Raw genomic sequence first — 25,257 nt, 5'->3', positions numbered from 1 at the left:
TAAGAATAACTGCAAATCCAAAGAAAAAACTGTGGGAGAAAAATAAATGGTTGACGAAAGTGGGAAAACGCTCACATCTACTCACGATTAAAAAAACAAGTTGAACAAAACTTTTCAACAAGAACTTTTCACTGAATAAACTGGTATAGAAAAACAGGATCTTTTATATACTATTGGTGAAGCATGAATTACTATAAAGTGCTGACATGTCAATGATTACCTATTCAGAAATCCACACGGCAGTAAAAGTTGCTAACAGTTATCAAGAAAATTTAAAATATACTTTACAATCTGTTTATATACATTTCTATATTTGTATGTGTATAATTTACGTGTAGGCAAGGTATATATGTTTACAAGTCACAAACATATGCACAGAAAAATTTCAGAAGGATAATACGAAGAAAATGGGGTTGGACTAGTCCAACCACTATGGAAAGCTGTGTGGAGGACCCTCAAATTACTGAAAATGGATCTACCATATGACCCAGCAATTCCACTCCTAGGAATCTATCCAAAGGACACAAAAACATTAATTTGAAAGGAAACCTGCACTTCTAAGTTAATTGCAGCACTATTTACAATAGCAAGTTATGGAGACCTAACTGCCCAATGACAGAGGAGTGGATTAAGGAGGAGTGGTGTATGTACACAATGGGATACTACTCAGTTATTTAAGAAAAAACAAACAAACAAACAAAAAAAAAACAACAATTACTTTTGCCACTTGTGACAACATGAATGGAACTGGAAGGAATTATGCGAACAAACACCTGATGATTTCACTCATACATGAAATATAGAGAAACAAAAGTGACAAAACTAAACCAAAGCAAACCCTAGAAATACAACTGCAGAACTGAGGACACTACAGGAGGAGGAAGAACGGAGGGTGGGAACAAAGTAGGGAGAGGGCCCAATGGTCCATGAAGAACTATGGGTAAGTTTTGGTGGTAAGTGTGGTGTGGTGTGGTGTGGTGATAAAACACTTGAGGAGCTGTGACCCTGTTCTCAGAAATCATATTCAGTACTGCCAATCAATATTACCGCAATTTACAAAAGGAATAAAAAGACCACTATCACACTACTTCATGATGTTGGGGTTTTTTTTTTTCCTTACACAAAACTCTACTATTAAAAAAAATTCAACTTTCATAGAACTACAATAGAGAATTCCTTTTAGCTCCAAAAATCCAAATGTTAAATCAATACATTATGCCCTTTATCAAATAACATCCCCCAGTGTTAAAGTACTAATAAACAAAGCAAAAATAGCATAAAAATTCTAAGACATTATTAGAAAAAGGAATCAAAGTACATTAAGAAGAAATGAAAAGAAATCCAGGAGGGACACAACATGTCTTATTTACCAAACACCACAAAGAAACCAAATGGATACTAAAACTCCTGTCTGTAATTTCCAGATGCCAAAGATTAATCCGCAAATCATCTGCAGATAAATATGTTTCATAATCACTATTAATAGAAATTGAGTTGATGTGATATGTATGAGCGTTGGCAAATATTCTTCGAGGACTGGCCTCAACCATTAGATCCATGGGCCTAAAGACTGGCACCTGTCAAAAAGACATGAGAAACAGCCATTACAAAATGTTTACTGTTTATAATAGCAGTTAAGGTTCATGACACTTAATTACTCCAGTTTTTGAGAGAACATAAAACAATGTAATATTACAAAGATATAATTTTAAAAAGCAAATGATGTCGATCCTTTAAAGTGTTGAAATGGGAAGCAGGAACATGAACAATCAGACCCTCTTGTACAGGTAACATTACTATTAGGATTCTCAACTAGTTTCAATCTTTTGTTGCTAGTTTCAATCTTTTGCTTGAAAACCTTACAAAGCTTTTTGTTGAAAATTTAAAGTGGTTAAAAAAGGCAATTAGCCAAGAGCATTTATTTCTTGGTATTTTTTTGGGGAAAAAAAATCCAAAAGGGCAGGTTTATTATAAAGGGGAGAGAAAAGTAAAGGACTTTTGCACAGACTAAAGCAGGCAGCCTTGGGAGGAGAGTGGCTCTGTTGCTTGCAAAGGGAGAAGGCTGGTGAAGAGAAACACCTGCATAGTCACAGGTGGGCAGGAGAGCTGCTCTCTTGGTACATTTTTTATTACACTAGAAGATCTGGTCTATTTCTCTGGTCTTCAAAGAAAATTAATTCTGAATCTTAATCCTGTTAGAACTGACATTCAAACCAAAAGAAGGTGTTGGCACAATATAAAACACAGTCCCATGTTGAGTCCTTGTGTACTGCCCCTATCCACACTGAGACCTTTCTGAGGGGCAGATTATAATTATTCACATTCAAGTGTTGTGCAGGATCTAGATTATATAATATGAAATAGAATACACTATCCATCACAATTAGAATAACTTTTCCTTATGTACTTACTCGTAGTGTGGTAACTGTAGTAGGATCTCTGTACCTTCCATCTTCCTCTTTCAAGTTATACCCTTCTGGTCTTTTGTCCCTTTCACTAATTTTCCATAATTTTATTGTTTTATCTGGGGGGAAAAGAAAATCATCCCAAAAATAAAAAATTTAAAAGACCAGTATAAGTGGACAGGAGAACATTTTAAAGTATACTTAAACACATCGTTTCATAGCTCACCTCATAATAGTCCAAGGATAAAGTCTCTTACCTGACTTAATAAAAAACAAATTTCCTAATACCAGGTAAGTAAAAAAATACACATAGAAATATACTACAAATATATTTCTATGTAAAATAAGTTATTCTACAAATAATAAATGCAGAATAACATTTAATGCAACTCATAATTCCATTTGATGTTAAAATCAAGTCACAACCAAGTCCTTAGCCTTTAAAGAAATAGTCACATACATATGTCTATGCATACATACAAATATATATGAATTAGCTCAGCATTTACTTTTTTTTTTTAATTTTTAAAGATTTATTTATTTATTTATACTTTATTTATACAAGCACTGGGTACAGTCAGAAGCATGGGAGGGTGAGAGAATTCACCAGAGTCAGAGCAGAGAGCAGAGCAGGCAGACTGATGAAGTTCACTGCTGAGGGGAGCAGCAGGCGGCAGGAGAGGTCTGCGCGCCATGTGGGACCCTCACCCGGTGGCCAGGGATCGAACCAGCATTGCAGAGGCTGCGGGCAGCTTCGCTAGCCAGCGCTCAACCGCTGTGCCACCGGGGAGGCCCATCAGCATTTACTTTTTAAAAGAGAACAAAGTCAGTGAAGATAGCTTATTATTCATAATAAAAATCCAAGGAATATCTTTCTTGGTCCCAACACATTCTAGCAGATTCTATTAAAGACTCCACAAATTCTGTCTTAGACCTGGATATCTCTGTTTAAATCTATCTTTTCCCAGTTGCATTACAAATTCCTAATTACGGTACAGGGCCTAAAAAAAAGTGACCAATTAAAAGCATATATCCCCAAGTCCTTCAAGACAAAATTTCTAGATATCAAGAATATATAAAACAGCATTTTAAAAAATATATTTTTAAATATTTTTGATGTTTTTAAAAGTGATATATAAAACAGTCAATTTGAGTTTGTATTCTTACTAGACAGGGGTCAAGAAAGAACAGTGCTCTCCTACAAAGTATCCGTAAGTGGAGATCATCCTTTGAAAGAATATTTAGTATTTATACTTTGAAATTGTCCTTGTAGAGTTTGGAACACTTCAAAAAGAGGGGCAGAGAAATTAATATTTATTAGGCACTTAACCTGTACCCTGGGAGTTACAGCATTTACTACCTTTAACAACACTATAATTTTAAAGTTACTGGCTAGTTTGTGGATGAGGAAATTTCAACCCAGTAACCTGTCCAAGGCTACTAAGGCCCCAGAATAGCAGAAACAGAATCTAGCCATAATCTATTGTTTTTCACTACAAACTGGGTGTGCACTAGAAGAAAACTGAAGCCTGAGAATCTCTTTGATACTAAAAGAGAATTAAAAATAGAAGACAGAAGAGTTTATTTTCTTTCTGAGGGAGAAATATTTCCAAATGCTTATTTGCAGAAAGCTTTTAACTAACATTCCTCTTTGAAAAAAGGATTATACTGAACAGGAGTTAGCTACATAGTGGACATGTGAAAAGGAAAAACATCCACTTACCATTGGTAGACAATAAAAACTGAGCAGCATTTTTCTGGGGTAACCACCTAATTTTGTTGATCTTTTCTTCTATTTCTAAACTTTTCAAGTAGTCAAACTCTGGTTCATGGCTCTGAAAGGTGCTGTAAACATTATATTCTCCTCTGCTATGAGACTGGATTTTGTTCTAAAATGGAAACAAAAATATTTGGACCATTGTTGAAAAAATATTTCCAAACAATCAAAAGTAATTAATTTTCAACAGACCTTACAAATTTTGGCCAATTCATCTACATCTTACATACAATTATTCATATCTTCCTCAACTTACAACAGGGTTAACTCCCATCATGTCTGAAATATTTTAAATCAAAAATACATTTAAAACTCCTGCCCTACTGAACATACAGCTTAGCCTAGTCTATCTTAAATATGCCCACCAAACACAATAGCCAACAGTTGGGTAATAAGACCTAACACAAAACCTATCTTGCAAATGTCGAATAGTGTATGTAATTTACTAAATGCTACACTGTAAATGAAAAGGACTCCACCGCAGGTCAGCTGTTGACCACATGGCTGAACTGTCGAGCTGTGGCTGGCTGCCACGGCCCAGCATCACTCAAACATGTACTGCACATCGGCAGCACAGGAAAAGATCAAAATTCAAAAGAAAATTTCTACTAAAATAAAAAACCTAGTGGTAAGTCAAATTCAATAGGAAAGAGATTAAAATAAGGATCAATTTAATTATTAACTTCTCGTTACATGTTAAGTAGTACAGAAATACTGAAAAAAATCTGGGCATCCATAATAAGGGAGCTTATCCAAAAAGTAAAGATTAAATAAGAAAAGCTTGTCAGAAACATCTGGCTGAGACACACCTTTCTCTGCCTACTTTATAGTCAATGCTCAGTCAGTTACTTAATATTACGTAATGTTTTCCTTCACTCTGGTGCCTGCTTTTAGGGCATCTTACCGCTGGAGACTCCTTAAGAGAAGAGCTCTCCTAAACGTGAAGACACTGTTGGGCACTAACCCTCCTATGCCAAGACTACCGTTACAGAGCTCTATTATATATTATTGTCCACATTCAGCAATACCGCAAACCTCACCCCACAAATCCATCCATAACTTGCTTACCCTTCAAGTAAGAACCCTTCGGCTTCTTACGACTCTAACACACACTGATGATTTCTTTCATTTAGTACAAGTGAATATACCTTAAGTCACTAGCTAAAGAAACTGTGAACTTAAAAGTTTATTTAAATAAACTTAAAATAGTCATGTTCAGAATTTCACTTTTTAAACTACTACATGATTAATAATCTTCCCATCAAAAACATTAAAAATCTAGTTCAGAGAAGAACCTATGGGAAAATAGTTTAAATGAAAGGTATTACTGATAGTCAACTATCTAAGTAAAAGTGAACTGTCAAATGAAATGTTTAAGAGTACACGATAATAAGCATAACCCATTAGACCTAGCATTATTTCTCTTATCAAAATAAAATCTTAGTGAATCATCATCTTTAAAGCATGTTTTATTCCCCACCCCCAATAGCTTCATTATTTCAATTGATCCTTCATGGTTATAATTATATTTGGACCCTCTGATAGCAGCATGAATTATTATTGGATGGATTTGCCAACATTAAGAATGCAGAGCATACTGCAGTACTCCTCACTGGGGATATAGATAAGAATGAAATGCAGAACCTTAGTCTCAGTACCATACTCTTACATGCAATTAAATAACTTAATCCATTAAATATATATACAATAAGCATCAATTTAGAATTCCATAAATCTTCCACCTGAAATTACTATCTTTGATAGGTTTGTCATTACACTCCCCAAGAAAACCACCAAAAAACCCCCAGCAATTCAATTTTTTAATATGAAAGCTGTGTTTCAAACTTAAACATACAATACTATGTATGTTAAGCCCGACGGGGATAGAGAAATTTAATAACACAATCTCTACCCTCATGTAATTTGTATATGTGAAACTTTAGTCAAAGTAAAAACTGATTTAAGGTCTATAATTCAGGTAAAGGATGAGCACACATTACATGCAAAAACTAGGTCTCTGTGGTTCATACTATATTTGACTCTAAGTAAAGAGAAGCACAAACATGTATTTTCTAAAACTGAAAAACATCCTAAAATTTCAAGAATAACTACAAGGATCTAATCATGATTTTTTATGTGATTCAGAAATAGTATCATGGAAGTGTTTGGCAGTTCTAATGGCTTTCAAAATGCACTGTTTCTGAAAAGTCTATCTAAAAATGTTAAAGATGGCAGGCTGGGCTCGTGTATTAGCATCCATTTTCCACTGAAACAAATAGACAAGAACAACAGTAACAGCAGACGTGACAGCAATGGAAACAAACAGAAAAGACCATTAAACCCGATGCATGATTTAGCAGACTTCAGAGAGCTGGAGTCTTCAGCAGTGGGACTTTCCCTAAAACTTGAAGAGACGTGTTTGCTTTAGAATGATTATGACCGTGTTGTCCTCTGCATGAACAAAGTAAGTGAGCAAATACGAAAAAAGGAAATATAACCCCATGTCCTCATCACTACTATAGAGTACTACTACATTACACCACTTGAACAAGAAGTCAAAGACTTCATTTTTGCTTTGAAAATGCCTATAATCAGAGAAACCGATACATTCAAAAATGCCTCCATTTGGGTTTTCTTAAAGTTTTTTCCTTAGTTTACCTTTATGATTTCTAAGAGAAAATTTATTTTTTTAACCATACAATCTATTTGTACAACATATTCTATAATGAATTTAGAAGTACTTTATCCCCAACACCTGTAATAAGCGCATGTACCACGCAGTCAATAAAGATTTTCTAAATAAGTAATAGTAACAGCAAATAAGAATAAAAGGTGGTGCTGGTGTGGTAAAGGGAGGTTAGAATTAAGCTGGTAGGTGGAGTATGGTGCAGAAATTAGAAGAAATGAGTTATAAGCACAGACAGCAAGGTAGATCTTGAAAATGTGCCTCAGTAAATAAATATGAGCTATGAGACATAGCATTCACCACATACATGAAAAAAAACTACAAAAACGAAACTGCGTTATTTTCAACATGGACACAAGAAAGAGAATCCAAAAATATTATCAAGCATACTATATCATGACCAGGTTTTAAAACAGAGTAGAGTGGTATTTGTACAAGCATTGACAAATATACCAAGGAATAAAAATAAATGGCCCAGAAACAGTCTGAATTAAAACAAAGGCAGTCTTGCTAAGCCAAGGTAATCTTTTTCACTAAATGCATTTTGGTCAATTGACTATCGTGTGTAATAAAACAAACCTTGACTCCCACTACCTCAAACCACCCTGTAAACTAAGTCCATGTGAGTCAGAAATATAAATGTTAATGTTCAGTAATTAGATTCAAGGATAACACTGTCTAAGAAAGCTTTCTGCAGTAATCAAAGTAATCTATTCCTTTGCTGTCCAATATGGTAGTCACTAAGTTACATCTGGTTATTGAAGACCTGAAATGTGACCATTATGACCAAGAAGTGAACTTTATATTTTATGTAATTTTAACTAAAATTTGAATAGCCACATGGAGCTAGAAATTATTTGCACAGTTCTATAAAAGACAACAGGAATAGGGCCTCCCTGGTGGCGCAAGGGGTTAAGCACGGCACTATGAAGCAAACCGCAGCATCTGCAGCACGAGTTCGATCCCTGGCCGGACAGGGAGCAACCCACATGGCGAAGCAGACCTCTCTTGTCTCGCCTGCTGCTCCCCTCAGCAGTGTGTTTCAGTCAGTCTGCCTGTTCTGTTTCCCACTCTGTCTCTGGTGGGTCCTCTCCTCCCCCCCCATCTCTGGCCTGTACTCAGTTCTTGTATGCATAAATAAACAAATCTTTAAAAAAAAAAAAAAAAAGAAGACAACAGGAATAGAGGCAACAGGAGTAGAGATGTATTTCTTATATAGCACAGAAAAAGCAGGCAGTCTAAGGAAAACAAAAGTTGGAGGTGGATTGTATTAGTACTAATAACCACCATTTGGAAATATGAAAAGGCAAGACATAAAATGGAAGATTTTTTCCAACAAATAAAACTGTGTGTGTGTGTGTGTGTGTGTTCATATCCACATGACAGGCAACCCAAAGATAACATGTATAAATAAAAGATTTTATTTTAGTAGGCACTTGACAAAAGATGATATCCAATACACATAAAAGATATTCAACCTTGGTGTAATCAAGAGTGCACAGATTAAATTCACAGTAAGATAAAATCACAACCTCCAAAATGTTTGAAATTTTAAATAGACTGACAATACAAAGCATTGCTAAAAATGTGAAACAAAATTTGCATATTATTGTTCATGGCAGAATCACTTTTTACTGAGGTGTCTAACAACCGATACGCCTGCCATCTGCAACATAATATAAATATGATATAGCAATACAGAAGACCATTATATAGCAATAAAAATGCACATACTATATCTATATAAATATATACTAAGCAAAATGGTCAGAAACAACACTTACTGTTAAGTCTCCAATTATTACATGTTTTAAGCCTCTCAGTTAAACTGAGTGTTAGAAAACTGGCTTCTGGAGCATGAGTAACACCCCATTTCTTGACCCAGTAGATAATTACACAAGTGTGTTTCTTTTCTGATAAATCATGAAACTATACACTTTCATGATTCTATACACATTTCTACATGTATGATCTATTCTGGAAAAACTCTTTAAAAGTATTTTAAAGTAGGGCCTCCCCGGTGGCACAGCGGTTGAGCGCTGGGTTGCGAAGCTGCCAGCAGCCTCTGCAGCGCCGGTTCGATCCCCGGCTGCTCCCCAGCCACCGGAGGAGGGTCCCACATGGCGCGCAGACCTCTCCTGCCGCCCGCTGCTCCCCTCAGCAGTGTACTTCGGTCCTTCTGCCTGCTCTGCTCCCCGCTCTGGCTCTGGTGAATTCTCTCACCCTCCCGCGCTTCTGACTGTACCCAGTGCATGTATAAACAAAAACAAACAAATGAATAAATAAATAAATAAAACATGCCTCTATAAAAAAAAAAAAAAAAAGTATTTTAAAGTATTTAAACTTCAAATATCTTAACTTGAAGCTGTATATCAGAGCTTTTATCATTATCCTGGTATCTGAATTTTACATTTTCTATCAGGCCTCCAGAAATTCTGATTTAGTAATCTTGGGTCATAGTCTAGGAACTTTCATTTTAAATAATGTTCCAAGTGAGTTTAGTATTTTATACTCTGAAAAGCATAACCTTAAAGTATGAAGATATGACAAGGTAGCTTAGAGAGGAATCTTATTTTACAGTGCTTTGATTCAGAAATGATATGGTGTTTCTTTAAACTTCCCATGTACTGTTTCTATAATAATCTTCACAATGGGCATGTAGCTCTTGTGTATTTATTTCCATATACAGAAAAAACAAATCTTTTTTTCCACATGCATTTCCAGTTCAGAGTCTTCATAGTTTTGTCTTCTGGCTAGATATGCCTCAATCCCTTTAACTATCCTCACTGACATTTCTAAATTGGCTATTCTGAATAGTATACTGCCAGTACCATGTTATGTGAATGCTGCCACATCACCCTAAAAACCAAAGGTTGTATTCCTTCACTTAAACATGAAACTAAATCAATTCAATTTCGTATAAATGTATAAATGAAATTGAATTCTCTTAAACCAAATCTTGATTTGCAGCCCCATCGTAGCCTTTCCAGTCACTTATAAAGAGAATACACAATCATATTAACAATATGATTCATCATTTATGTTTATCATGCTTTCTGAGGTTTCTTCCGTATTGTCAAGGATTTCTGAGACTACCACATTAGGAACAAAAACAAATGAGAAAGCAAAGAATCCTAGAAAGTTACCAGTAGTCCTGGAAAAGACAACTACCATCTATGCTAACAGTCACTTAGAATCTTCCAAGAAAACCTATGTTGCTATTTTTCATTAATGAGAAAGAATATATCCCACCACTTACTTGTCAAAAACTATTCTATATAAGCTAAGAAAATTAGTAAAATGGATTTTACCTATTTCAGGACATGTTGGGAAGAACACTGGATTAGATACCAAATTTTAGACTCTTAATGAGCCGGTGATGGGTGTGCCTCAGGAAATTCATTTTAACCTTTATATCTCAATTCGCTATAGGCCCTGCTTCTATGATAAATTGTCTAAATAGAAAACTACTCAAATATGTTAGTTGTAAAAATACTATTAGACAGTCCTCTCTGCCCCCCAAAAGTTATAGACTCACCAGGCAGATATATTCTAACTGAATGAAGACCCACTAAATAGCTACTCAGTTTACTGGTATTTTGATTGGGGAACAGATGGACAGGCAACAAAAGATACTAACGGGATGACAGCAAGGGGACATGCTGCTTTAGAAGATTAAAGTGAGAAAGAAAGGTGGGGCTAAAATTGCTACTATATGACTTTTGCTTCATAAGGGCCAAAAAAGAGTGGAAGTATATTCTCCAGTGAAGTGAAGCAATGAATCCTGCCACTGGGTGAGAGGCTACAGCCATAATAGTGTAAAGTGCCACTTATGTTTGGCAAACACAGCATCATTCTCAGAGACTAAGAAATGCTCACTCAAATAGGAACCAGAGTACACTGGAAAATTATGCATAATAGTTGTGGCTGTTAGCAGAAACTGGACTGACATTCAGAGACCCAAGTTCTAATTCCAGAGCTTTGCCACTAAACTAATCATTATAAGCCTTGATATACAGACTGCCTGAGATTTACATAAAATTTAGGAAAATATCATTTCAAAAAATTATCTTCTACTTTCCAAACTCTAACACTACTTTATTATTTTTTAAAGATTTATTTATTTATACAAGAACCGGGGTATAGGCCAAATGCGCGGGAGGGCAAGAGGATTCACCAGAGACAGAGCGGGGAGCACAACAGGCAGACTGACCAAATACACTGCTGAGGGGAGCAGTGGGCGCAACAGGAGAGGTCTGCCGTACCATGTGGGACGCTCGCCGGCCAGCCGGGATCTAACGGGTGCTGCAGAGGCTGCGGGCAGCTTCACAGCGTGGTGCTCAACTGCCTGCGCCACCAGGGGAGGCCCCAACACTACTTTATAGAGATATGAATGCATAACATCTAATCCAAAATGTTAGGTCCTGAAATAAAGGTGTCTCTCTAGGTATAAGATACATGCATTTATACAGACAATGATTGTTCTGAAGAGTGAAGAGAGCCGATGTTAGAAGCTCTACTTTAAGATGGGGTTTAAATATGTGGAAAATAAATTAGGTGAAACACACCAAATTATTAACAAGATCAAGGTTCAGGGGAGAAAAATACTATCACTGGTATTTAATCTATCACACAAAAATATAGTACTGATATTTACAATAATTATTTAAATACGTGCTACTAGCCTGAGGTTCTAGATAATGCACCTGTCTTGAATTCTTAAATACAGTTAAGAAGAATGATATATAAAGAAGGATTTCCTTTCTTCCTACTAGTGGCTCTTCTCAAACAATCATTTTGCTAATTTCTTGTAACATTATGGATATTAATATTAGTCCTTGAGAATTTCAGAAACAAATCAAAGGAAATGATTATTCTTTAACTTTTGGTCTAATTTTTTTTTTTTTTTTTTTTTTTTTTTATAGAGGCATGCTTTATTTATTTGTTTGCTGGTTTGTTTGTTTTGTTTATACATGCACTGGGTACAGTCAGAAGTGCGGGGAGGGTGAGAGAATTCACCAGAGCCAGAGCGGGGAGCAGAGCAGGCAGAAGGACCGAAGTACACTGCTGAGGGGAGCAGCGGGCGGCAGGAGAGGTCTGCGCGCCATGTGGGACCCTCCTCCGGTGGCCGGGGAGCAGCCGGGGATCGAACCGGCGCCACAGAGGCCGCGGGCAGCTTCGCAACCCAGCGCTCAACCGCTGCGCCACCGGGGAGGCCCTGGTCTAATTTTTTGATACAAGTAAAAGGTCTGAGCAGTTTCACTAACTCCCAAGTTAGACCTTTAATTCCAATTAATTAGACAACCTTTAGAAAAAATACTGTTTGACTGCATTTATCAAACCCATATTAAAGGAAACATCTCCATTTGATGAGTAATGTTCTTTCTCAGATTCAGTTTTGACTTAATAACCAATATCTACAGAAGGTGAAAAATAACCTCATTCTCAAGCAAAATATTTCTAAATTAGCTTTTAATTGGCAATACCCATGCATTTGTTATTTTTTAAGATTGGAATTGCTTAGTACGCAAAATTAATTTTAAATGTTTTTTTCCCAAGTATGTCTAAAACAAAAGCAAGGTACACAGTGTTAACTAACTTTCAGCAAAAAATAAATTCAAGGGCAGAGAATTCCTATGAGAAAATAAGCTCTAAATTCTGAATAACAAAATCAGCACTAACATTTTGGTTTCTTAACATGAAAGGCCCCAAAGAACACTGAAAAGACGATTATTTCAAAAGTTCTGGATTCTGTCAGTTCTGCCACTAAGTAATCAAGTGCTATATTCATGTCTTGACTTTCATTTGTAAATAATAGGACATTTTAAGGTTCCATTTCAACTCCAAATATTACAAGATTCCTATGGTCAAGATTTTAGCTGCTTGAAAATAGGAACAGAAAAACTGACTTTGCCCCTCCCCCACAAGAACATTTTTTGGTCAAGAAAAACCTGAGCCTTTTCATGTTTTCTTCTAACCAAAAAAATAATAAAAGGAGACATACTCAGTGTTTGTGCACTTTCTAATCAGACACTTAATCATTTCTTTTAAAATTAAATTACCTACCTCACTGGGGTGCTGTGAGGATTAATTCATTAGTGTTTGTAAAGCACTTTGAGATCCTCAGGTCAAAGGCGCTATAGAAGTGCAAAGTAGTAGTATTATTACTAGATTCTTTGCTTATTTAAGGAATTTCACAATCCTTTAAAACCTAACTCTGTTATTATTTAGACAACTATTTGTAAAGTCCTGCAATTTGTCCACATTGCTTTTAAATCTTTTAAAATATATTAAAGATAGGGGCAAAATATTTCAAAACAAATTATTTTAAGGATTTAACTTTGATTTCTAAGTGAAGGGAGAGTAAAGGAAAATCTAATGTGATAAAAGTTTAGCAAAAAAAATTTAGTGAGAAATTTGCCAACAGATTTAGAAGTGTGTCTATGTTATACCCAAAACAAAAGGAAAATCATTTTAATTACAGACCCTACAATGAGAAATTCCCTTCTTCAAAGAGAAGAGAAAGCAATTTTCAAATAAACTCCACTTTAAAATAGGTTCAGAGCTCATCCATTACATTAGAGGCACATATATGCAACTATTATTTAAAATCCTTATATTTAAATTTCAACAGCATTAGTGTGAATTCATGTAAAAGTAATTAGAGGCTTTTTCTTTAGCTTCTTACCCCCTAATTACACAAGGCAAACTAAACATTGAGAAGAGGTCAAAGCATTTTATTGTATGGATTTCTAAGGGGGAAAAAAAGTAAGACCAAGGATTCAAAATCAGTTAAAATCTTGGATTATTCTACACTTCTCATCCCTTTCTCTAGTCAAATCTTTGTCTAATCAAAGCAGTGTGTTTTTAAAGAAAACAACATACACATACACAATGCACATACACACAACACTAGAAAAACCAGAGCGAGCTATACATCGGACATATTTCTTTTTAAAATCTCATCCCCTGATGAGATTCTCCAATGCAACACAAGCGCCAGTCCCAGGAGCAAGCTGAAATTTAGGTATTAAACACTTACCTCCTGCTCCTGTTGAAAGATGACAACTCTACCACCTTTATCGCCAGTTGCTAGTAATTCTCCAGAATGATTAAATTCTACTGTAGAAATTATATCTGCTGTATAATTGAAACAAAAGAATACATTAGTTTTTTTCACAAGAGTTTCAGAACTAAGCACATTTCCCCCAACATAGTCCAAGTCTATGTATCAAAAATCTGTGATGAAAAATAAATCTTTCATGGTTATTTTGGTTCACCAAAATAAATTAATAAACAATGAAATTCTGCTCCAGAATAAAAATGAAATTATTCTATCAAATAGATAATTTACTAATATTTTACTAAATTTGTAAATGTAAAGAAATTAACAATTTGTGAAACATTCTATGATAGCACCATTAAATTTTTTTCTTACTAATATTCTTTCCTATAAACCTTTAATGAGCTTGTTTATGCAAACCCAAAGACGGCTGATAAAATTAAGGCTGATAAAACTAAAATGGAGGGAAACTTTAAATGTAAAAATAATTTCAGATGGAATTCTAACAGTCATAAATTAATAATGGCTTCTCAAACAAAAGCTTGCACAAAGAACACAAGTATGCTAGAAATTCTTTGTGCTATTCCCTTTTGATAGGAAAAGCTCCTCTGGTGGCTCTCAAACACATACAGGGGCTTGTTAGAATCAGTCACTTCACACTCAAAGTTGGTACTAATTTCACAGTCAAGTTCAAATAAAATGATCAGTGTTTTTTCCTTGCTTTTTTGACATCAAAGCCACTTTCCTAAGAAAAAAATTCTAAGTTACAGAACTGGGGGTTAAGATAAAGTCATTATCCTGTATACGACTCACCACTGACAAGTCCTTCACTACAAAGTATTAACTAAATAACTTAAATTTAAAATTTTACTGACCAAGAATGTATCTTATCAGTAATCTGCTCAGCAATGCATTTTATAATTTTCTTGCTGTGATTTTTCCAAGTCCACAGTCTTTGGCTAGCACTTTAACCTTTCTGGAACTCTTTGAGAATGTACTGAAAGTTACACATTTCCCCAATAAACTGCATATATTTAAGTACACAAAAATTTGCATATATTTTGCATATAAGTTTGTCATAGCACTATACCAGTTCCAAATTAAAAACCTTGGCCCAGACAGTCCACCGTGGTTGGTATCAGGAGTAAAAAATTAATTTAGAGTTTTACTGAGTGCATATGTAAACAGATAAAGGATCGAGTGTCTTGAGCTGCTCTGTATATACAAATATCAGTATTTAGAAATCATTCCGTTAGATGCTCTGTTCTGAACTGACTTCTGTAGTGAACACAGTAAAGTATTAAAAAACAGGGCCTCCCTGGTGGTGCAAGGAGTTAAGCACCACACTATGAAGCAATATGAAGCCTCTACAGCATGAGTTTGATCCCTGGCCCACCAGGGAGCAACCCACATGGCGAGGCAGACCTCTCCTGTCTCACTCGCTGCTCCCCTCAGCAGTGTATTTCAGTTAGTCTGCCTGTTCTGTTCCCCACTCTGTCTCTGGCAAATCCTCTCACCACCCCACAGCCCCCTCCCTGCACCTCTGATCTACACCCCAGCTCTTGTATGCATAAATAAATAAATCTTTAGAAAAAAAATAAGGGAATAAGGCAAAAATCATCCACAGTAAAAATTAACTTTAAATCCCTGACAGGCATCACTTTGGAGACATCAATTCCTTCTCTTGTAAGTCCATTCCAGCCAATGTTTCCTACAGCATTGATAGTTTGTAATTTCTATGTAACACAGCAAATAAAACCAGTCAATTTGAATATAAAGCCAGGCTGTACCAAAAGCAGCCATCTTTGAACTCTAGAATATGCTCTTGGCTTGGTAAAATGCTCACACCTGACACCAATACCAGAGTCATTCTCCTGTTCAGTCAATGGACTAATGGGCAGAGCTGGCTTTGTATGTAAATTATTTGATCTTTTCACCAGGTCCAAAATGTTGCATTCACTTAAATTTAAAAAGTCACAACTCCCTGTTAGATAGATGAACTGTCATACCTTATTAAGAGATCTGACTAGCTCAACTAGCCTCGCTGTTGAGCAATCATGAAAAGCAGGGAAATAGGTGGGTGAAAACAATGATCTTAATTATTTAAACACACATGCACACAAAAACATACACATGGGCTGCTGCCTCAAGGAGGGGCAAGTTGAAATATAAAAGCATTTCATTTCTATTCCTGGACACTGGCTTTAACACAAACTATTAATGAAAGCTGAGAATACTCAAGAACACTTTACTTTTGCAATTAATTTAACCATAAGATGCTTTTTAAAGGCAAAGACATTAACCACACATCAGTCCTAAGAGTGAACTCCAGGCAAGTCTTGAATTAGTGTAACCCATCAACTGGGTCATGGTCTTACAAACCAACAAAAACCTTCCTTCCTCTTTAAAGAGAAAAATAAGAATATTCCCTAAGATCAATAAAAATGTTATTTCACAATGAAAAAACGTTATTACTCTTACAAAAGAACCTTCTAATTTAGTTAAAAAGATCCTCGGTTAGAACTTCAGTCAACTGTCCAACTATGTAGTACCAACACAACAGTTTCAGTAACACTCTGACTGCCAAATTGTGCAACATATAGGCAGCTCTTAAAAGAGATAATCAAATTTTTGCTAAGAAAACTTATTATACTGTTTTTTATCTTTGTTAAACTTAAATACTATCAATAAATGCCAAAGGATTTACAATACACTATAAATGGACATTTTCTCCAACCCCTTCTTTCTATATACTGTCAGTACCCAGGTTTCATCCTAAGGTGGAACAGCTGCTTTCTTTTGTGGGGTGAAATGGTAGTTGATGGTGGTAGTCAGAATAACAGAAGTTTTACTGATCTATCTCTACCAGAAATACTCTAGTCACATACTTGCTCTATTTCTTTTGTGCTATAATAAACCTAATAGGATACAATCAGACAGTCAAAAGATGTCTATACCACTTTCACGAAGCAAAAAATCCATAACATATATAAACAGTAACTAATAATTAAAATACATTAAGTGAACAAATTATTATTAGCTCTGACATTCTTGAAATATTTCAGCTCTTGCATTGTGAGGCATTTTATGGAGGAACTGACTATAATTTCTTTTGATTAGTATGACTCAAACTAATCACACAATTTGAAAGAAAAAAGTACAAATATAGTTATAATTATATTACCTCTATAATGAAAAGAGCTGAATATATTTCAAACACCCAATAATTTGGAAATATAAAGGCAAACTTTATATTTAGTTAAAACCGTGGCCCACTAACCTGTTTCTGTAATGTCAATAATGTTTTATTGAACCTGGCCATGCCCATTTGTTTATATATTATCTTTGGCTGCTTTCACTTAATAACAGGGTTGAACAGTTGAGACAGGTGGAAAATATTTACCATTTAGGCCCCTGTAGAAAGTATTTGTCAATCCTTGCTCCAGTAATAGACATTGCACCATATAATAGACATTAACGGAACCGCAATCTCACCGAAGGTTTAGAGAAAACCAAAGCAGCCAGAATTTATGAGCAGAGTGCAGAGAGAAAGCTTGAAAAATCTACAGAGGAATCACTTAGAATTTGTTTGAACAGTGACCTGACCACAAGGCCTAAAAAAGAACCCCCAGAAAGTTTATCAGGGTTCAAAATAGGGCTCCCTCAGCCAGAGTAACTTAAAAATTAATGAGGCACTGGGGGGAAGGAGGAGTCTTCAGAAGTGTTTAACTAAGTGGGACCAAATAAGCATTAAAACCTGGATTTGCCCTAATAAAGCATAAAAGTAACTCTGAAAGGATCAAAATGATCCGAAGTAACATTACTACGTGGTAGAACAAAATCTACCACTCAACAATGTAAATTCACAATGTCTATGCAATCTAAAAATCACCAGGAATATAAAACATGAAAATATGATGGGAAGAAAAACAAACCGACAAAACACAGAGAGAACTAGAAATTACAAAAATTAATGAGTTGAGCTTCTAGGAGACAAAAGTCCTTAAAACAGCTATTGTAAATACGCTCTATAGGCTCCAGAATGTAGAATAAATCATGAATGTGATGGAAAAAGACAAATAAAAGGAACACCTAAATATGAAAAATACATTATCTGAAATGAAGTATATACTAATGGGATGAACAGATTAGCCACTACAGTAAAACAGATAAAAAAAACTTAGCAACAGAAGCAAAACAAAAAGCAGCAGAGGAAGAAAAAAGAACAAAGACCTGACATATAGGATTCTATCAAGTGTTCTAACCTATGTATTACTGAAATCCAAGGGGAAACAGTTGGGAAATACTGAAAACATGACCAGTATGTAAATGCATGACAACTCTACTAGGTGTAGAATAATCACCACAAAGGAATGAGTTGTAAATGCAAATTCATACAGGTATAAACTAATGTCAATTCCAAAACCCCATTAACTGCCTTGCACTGGTGATGTGATTTTGTAGAATCAAGAATTCTTTGTAAAATTCCAATATTTCAAAGCAGTCTTCCCCTGATTCACACACAGTAAACTTCAAAACACAAGATAAACCCGAGCAAGAAAATACTTTATAAATAAAGCAGAGGGCCTCCCTGGTGGCACAAGGGGTTAAGAAACAACCTATGAAGCTGTCCGCAGCCTCTGCAGCACAAGTTCAATCCCCGGGCAGCCAGGGAGCAACCCACACAGCACAGCAGACCACTCCTGACTCGCCTGCTGTGTACTTCAGTCGATCTGCCTGTTCTGTTCCCCACTCTGTCTCTGATGAATCCTCTCACCCCCCGCACCTCTGGCCTGTATCTCAGCTCTTGTATGCTTGTATGCATGAAAAATAAATCTTTAAAAAAAATAAATAAAAATAAATAAATAAAGCAGAATTGGGTTTTAGGCATAGAAAATAAAGAAGCTTTTTCTCAGCTCTATGAACCCTTGGTAGAATATTTTAAGTCTCATGTAAATTCTGGAACAATTTTTTCTTGTTCAAGATTATCCCGCAAACTGCCAAATAGTTAACACAACTGGCCTGTGCCACATAAATGTCACTAATGCCCCCAATCACTGGCAAAATTGACTTGAAAAAGAATCCATGGGCCTCCCTGGTGGCGCAGGCGGTTGAGCGCAGCGCTGTAGAAGCTGTCCGCAGCCTCTGCAGTGCCGGTTCCATCCCCGCTGGCCTCGGAGCAACCCACACGGCGAGCAGACCTCTCCTGCCTCGCTCACTGCTCCCCTCAGCAGCGTATTTCATCAATCTACCTGTTCTGTTCCCCACTCTGTCTCTGGTGAATTCACTCACCCTCCCGCGCATCTGGCCTGTAACCCAGTTCTTGTGTAAATAAATCTTTAAAAAAAGAAAAAGAATCCAATAGTATAAAGTTTATAATAAGTATATATTAATAAAAGATATGGTAAAGATTTTACAGTCATAAATCTTTATGCCTAAAGAAAGATTTTTACTTTATATATTTCAGGGTTATTAGGAATATAAGAGTTAACAAAAGACTGACATCCATCTGCTTATCTGATAAATTGCAAATGGGGGGTGCAAAGAAGAGGTGCATGCTATAGATACTACAAATATATAATTCGCATGCGCGCGCACACACACACACACACACAGAATGTCATACCAATATTTAAAATGCTTCTTTCAAAGAGCTATGCAATGTTGTTTTTTTTTTTTTAAAGTTTTATTTACTCATGCATACAACAACCGGGGTACAGGCCAGATATGCGGGAGGGTGAGAGGATTCACCAGAGACAAAGCGGGGAATAGAATACACAGACTGACTGAAATACACTACCAAGGGGAGCAGCAGGCATGACAGGAGAGGTCTGCCGCGCCTGTGGGCATCTCACTGGCCAGCTGGGATCGAACCCGCGCTACAGAGGCTGAGGACAGCTTCACAGCTCTGTGCTCAACTGCCTGTGCCACCAGGGGAGGCCTGGTGCAATGTTTTAACTCATTCATTTGACCCACCACAAAATCCCTTGAAGAATTCTAATTTAAAGACCACATTCTCTAACTACAACAAAAGTAGGTAAAGATTAACAACCACTGGTTCTAATCAACCACTTGGTAATCTTAAACTCTAAGAGCAAAGATAAAAATCAGTACTGCAATAAAAGTACTTTAAAAAGATTTACAGGGGGCCTCGGGCCTCCCTGGTGGCAAAGCGGTTAAGCGTTGGGCTGCGAAGCTGCCCACAGCCTCTGCAGTGCTGGTTCAATCCCAGGTCCCTAGGCGAGGATCCCACATGGTGCACAGACCTCTCCTGCCGCCCGCTGCTCCCCTCAGCAGTGTACTTCGTTGGTCTGCCTGTTCTGCTCCCCACTCTGGCTCTGGTGAATTCTCTCACCCTCTCGCACCTCTGACTGTACCCAATGCTTGTATAAACAAATAAATAAATATTAAAAAAAAAAAAGATTTACAGGAACCTAACTATATAAATACATAAGATAGCACTTTTGTTTTTGTGTGTGTGTGTGAAAAATGATGCCATTATCACCACATTAAACTAACCAACTTATAAAGATTGAAATAAAAAATCCTGAAATTTCACCAGCAAGAGAGAACCATGGGTAATAACTGATTACTCTTAGCAAATTGATCCATTTTGCAATAGGAATCAGATGCATTTATATACACATTATTATTTCTGTAAGATTATTTTAGTAGTAGGATTATAATTATTTTTTTTTTAGGTCTTACAAATAAGGTACTCTGTATTAACAAAAATGATCTTTACTCTTTTTTTTTTAAGTATTTTTATTTTTTTAATAGAGGCATGTTTTATTTATTTATTTGTTCGTTTGTTTTGTTTATACATGCACTGGGTACAGTCAGAGGCGCGGGAGGGTGAAAGAATTCACCAGAGCCAGAGCAGGGAGCAGAGCAGGCAGAAGGACCGAAGCACACCGCTGAGGGGAGCAGCGGGTGGCAGGAGAGGTCCGCGCGCCATGTGGGACCCTCCTTCGGTGGCCGGGGAGCAGCCGGGGATCGAACCCGCGCCGCAGAGGCCGTGGGCAGCCTCGCAACCCAGCGCTCAACCGCTGCGCCACCGGGGAGGCCCCATGATCTTTACTCTTAACCCTACTTCTAGGAGAAACTACTATGGTTATTTTTGAAAATATTCTTCCAAGGTTATCCAAGTATACTCGCACATGTTCAATACAAAAATAACAGCTTCACTGTACTGAGAAAGGATACTGTATACTGTATATCACAGAGTGTAAGAAGGTTACAAAAGCATGTTTGAGTCTATTTATATAACAAAATAAAACAGCATTATGGACTTACAGTTAACAGAGCTTACATCGGAGTTTGTGGTAGCCATTAGCATTATCAGTAAGAGGAAACTTTGACAATGGGTCAATATTCACAAGGTAAAGTAAGTTATGACATACCACTGCATACCACTCAAATGAACAAATTTTCTTTTTTAATTAATAATGCCTCATGCTGGTATCAATCAACATTCCCACATTTAGGTGGCTGGTGGGAAAGCGATACAGCACACCCACGGGGGGGGGGGGGGGAGGCAAGGAACAAAGTCCACCGTTTCTTATGAAGTTTAAACAAACACCATGCAACACAACAATCACATTACTAGATATTTACCCAAGCGCAAGAAAAATTTATGTTCACACAAAAATCTGAATACAAATGCAAATTAATTTGTTATCACCAAAAACTAGACACAACAGAAAAGCTCCTTAATGGGAATGAATTTAAAAAAATGTGGTATATACATACAATAAAATGCCTCTAGAGACAAAAACAAACTGCTGATTGAAGCAATAGCATGGATAAAACTTAAAATGCATTTAAAAGATTACAAACTATGCGATCTCATGTATTTGATATTCTGGAAAAGGCACACTAGAGGGACAGATCAGTGGTTGTTTGAGGTCAAGGGTGGGACAGGTATTGATTACAAAGGGATATGGAAGTTTTGGGGTTATGGAATTTCTTTATATATGGCCATGGTAGTGGCTATATGACAGTAAGCTTTCTGCAAAGTTTGAAAAAAAATTTTAGGCTAAAAAGGATATATAAATTTTACTGAATATGAATTCAAAGATCCTCTAAAGGACTATCATGAGATTTTTTTAAATAAATACATGAATCACATGTTTATTTACATGAATACATAATTACATGATTATTTAAAATTTTTATGATAAGTATCAAAGAGTAAAATTTAATGAATTCACCAGATAGATTTGCCAGAACTCTATAGCACAGGTGTTTTTACACATATCCATCCCACCACCCACCCATTAATCCATGTTATTTTTTTTTTTGAGTTGGATTTTTTTTCCAAATTCACTTTTCTTTTATTTATTTTTTATTTTTTTAATAATAAATTTTATTTTTATAGTCCCCATACAATTGCAACCCCCCCATTCTGACCCCAATCCCTCCTCTATCATGAGATTTTTTAAGTACAGGCTGCCATTTAATCTTCCTTCGACATCCCCTCCATAAAATGATTGCTCCACTTAATACCTCCTCTCTTTTCTCCCTATTCCTTTAGCACTCTATATGTGGCCCATGGTGGGAGAGGGGGGAAGAATTTCATCATCTCAGGTGCTGGAGAGGCAGAAATACACCAGGATAACATCTGCAGATTTAATTTTTTTAAAAAGTGATTTTTACACTATAAAGACACGGAAACTAGGAAAAATACTTGTATTTTAAAAACAGTTCATGCAACGTAGAGACAATTCACAGCAAAAGAATACCGGTAAAATATAAGGAATTATCCAACTCAAAAACATAAATTTTCTGGTACACTAGAGGAAAAATCAATAAATATTGTTCAAAGGACTGATAGTTGCCTACACTGTAGATAAAAGTATATACTACTGCTTTGGAGAACTCTCTCATAACTTATTTCAAAAGCTAGAAAGCACCCATTCCCCTGAACTTATGTCCATTTCAGAAGTTGTCCTCCTGAAATAACACCACCCCCAATTTTTTAATGTATGAAGATACCACTAACGTACTTAAGTTGTTTAAAGTGTTAGAGCATCTTCCTCCCCTTATACTCATTTATCCCTACAAGTTTTGACTCTTCATTAATCATCATCAGGCAAGAGGGATATAATCTAAGTTCTGCTACTAAGTAACAATTTGACCATCAGTTAATCAATTGCATGAACTTCAAATATCTCATCTGCAAAGAAACGTAATAAATGATCTCTTCAGAGGATTTACAGTTTACAAAGTATATACAACAGGTATTCAGACTTAAATAAACTAAACACATCTAGGGGAGGAAGAAAACAGAATAATGGTTGGACAAAGTATGCTTTCATTAGGAAACTCCTAAAATGGAAAATTAAAGGCCTGAAAGGCCAACACATCTACAAAAGCAGCACGTGTCTATCTATAACTATGAATCTGTGCTGGAGATCTCACTCTGACAAAAACAGGCCCCAACTGTCTCCTGGCTATTGTTGAACAAAACTTATCAACAATAGTGATTTAATGAAAGTTACTTTCCATAATTTGCATCCAATAAATGGGGATATCAGCACAGAACTGAGATAATGAAGCAGGATACTTTCTGCTCTACTCAGCTCCCACCACTGCTACAGCACAGAAAGCCACAGGACTGGAGATTCTTGTGTCACCTATCATCACTCTAGGAGAGGGGATCTTTCTTACTTTTATACAAAAAAATCACTTAGCTGTAAGGGATAATGCATATAAAAATTTCCTGCTTTTCAAACATCACAGAATGAAAGCTATGTATGTGTGTATATATGCATATGTGTGTACATAGACACCTATTTCTCCTATTGCCTACACAGTACATACCAAATGTACTATGGTATATTTGTCCCAACTCAGGACCCAACACTGGAACACTGGAAAGGATAACACATCTGCAAAAAGCTGTGTTAACTCTACCTACCTTTTATTAACTAAACTCCTTTTTCAGTTCCAAGATCTATGCAGTATATCACAGTACATTTAGGCATCACATTTCCTTGGCTTCCTCTGCTCCATGACAGTTTCTTGTTTTTGATGACCTTGACAGTTCTGAAGAGCACTAATAAGGTACCTTTACTGTGTCCCCTCAATTTGGACTGTAGTGTTTTTCTCATGGTCACACTGCAATTATGATTACTGGCAGGAAAACTACAGAGGACTGAGCCATTCTTTTTTTTGTGGGACCCTCGCTGGTGGCCGGATATCGAACTGACGCTGCGGGCAGCCTCGCAACCCAGCGCTCAACCGCTGCGCCACCAGGGGAGGCCCAGACTGAGCCATTCTTACATAAAGAGTACATCCTATCAACATGACTTATTATCATCTAGATTATCAGGCCAAAGTACTGTTTGTCAGGTTTCTCCACCATAAAGTCATATACACACTTTACATAAAGTACTCTAGAAGAAAGTCACTATAGTCCACAGTCAACAGACGATAGGAGTTAAAGTATACATCTTTGAAAGGGGCATATTTACATAAATCATTTGGGATTCTTGTATATAGGAAATTTATCTTTTCTTCCCCATTTATTTACTAAGTCATTTTCAGTATGAACTCATGGATATCACGCCATACTTTTGGGCGAGAATCTAGCTATATAACTTACTATGTAGTTGAAACTGTTTCAAATTAGGTCACAACAGAGAGGTGTTTCAGGTTGGTTACTGGGTCCTTTTGACATGTTCCCTTGCCCCCTCCTTTTCTTAAAAACATTTAAAAAGAACAGGTTTACTAGAAAAAGGAGAAAGGGAAAAAGAGACACCCGCATAGTTACAGGTGGGCAGCAGCCTCCCTTGCTGCCCCCCCCCTTTTTTGAGCATTGATGGAACTTTTCAAAAAATATTTAACTTTCATATATTCTTACTATTACCACAAAGCTAAACATTACTTCTAATACTTTTGTTGTATAGTTACAAAGTTTGAATACATGAACTCTGAGTTCTGAAGTATAAATACATTAATAAGAACAAAAGAAATAATTAGTGTAGAGTAGCAGCGTTACGAAGTCTTATCCTTAGAGTTTCCAACCACGACTTTCTGTTCTAGAAAACATTTCTCATTTGGTCAGCTGAGGTTCTAGAAGTGAAACCAAACCAAACCAAACCAAAGCGAATCTGTGTTTTAACTTCCTTGGAGATTTTAGCACAGGCCTATAACTTGGATTTCATCATGACAACCTTCTGGTACTCATAGTTTGCTGGTGAGGCAAGGAAGAAGGCAGCAGGTCTAAAGATCACTACCTCTGTCTCTGTTCAATTCAAGGGTCTAACCAAAACATTCTGGTGTGTAAAAGCAAAATAATTAATTCTCATTTTTATTTGGT

The 25,257-nt window shown here is 36.3% G+C and overlaps 1 protein-coding gene across 2 annotated transcripts in view; it reads right to left on the bottom strand.

The window, feature by feature from the left end:
• PPP2R2A (protein phosphatase 2 regulatory subunit Balpha) overlaps positions 1–25,257 on the bottom strand; it is a 71,944-nt gene that overhangs the window by 8,747 nt on the left and 37,940 nt on the right. For both annotated transcript variants that reach the window (XM_037497364.2, XM_037497365.2), the window contains exons 3-6: positions 13,911–14,008; positions 4,129–4,294; positions 2,412–2,524; positions 1,400–1,577 (exon numbers count right to left, since the gene is read on the bottom strand). In XM_037497364.2, the coding sequence (XP_037353261.1) occupies positions 1,400–1,577; positions 2,412–2,524; positions 4,129–4,294; positions 13,911–14,008 (555 nt within the window). The remainder of the gene's footprint in view (positions 1–1,399; positions 1,578–2,411; positions 2,525–4,128; positions 4,295–13,910; positions 14,009–25,257) is intronic.

Source organism: Talpa occidentalis, unplaced genomic scaffold (assembly GCF_014898055.3).
Source record: "Talpa occidentalis isolate TD23 unplaced genomic scaffold, MPIMG_talOcc4v2.1 talOcc4.8, whole genome shotgun sequence".
NCBI classification, from domain to species: domain Eukaryota; kingdom Metazoa; phylum Chordata; class Mammalia; order Eulipotyphla; family Talpidae; genus Talpa; species Talpa occidentalis.
Note: the sequence above shows the minus strand (reverse complement) of the source record. Positions and strands in the feature narration are given on the sequence as shown.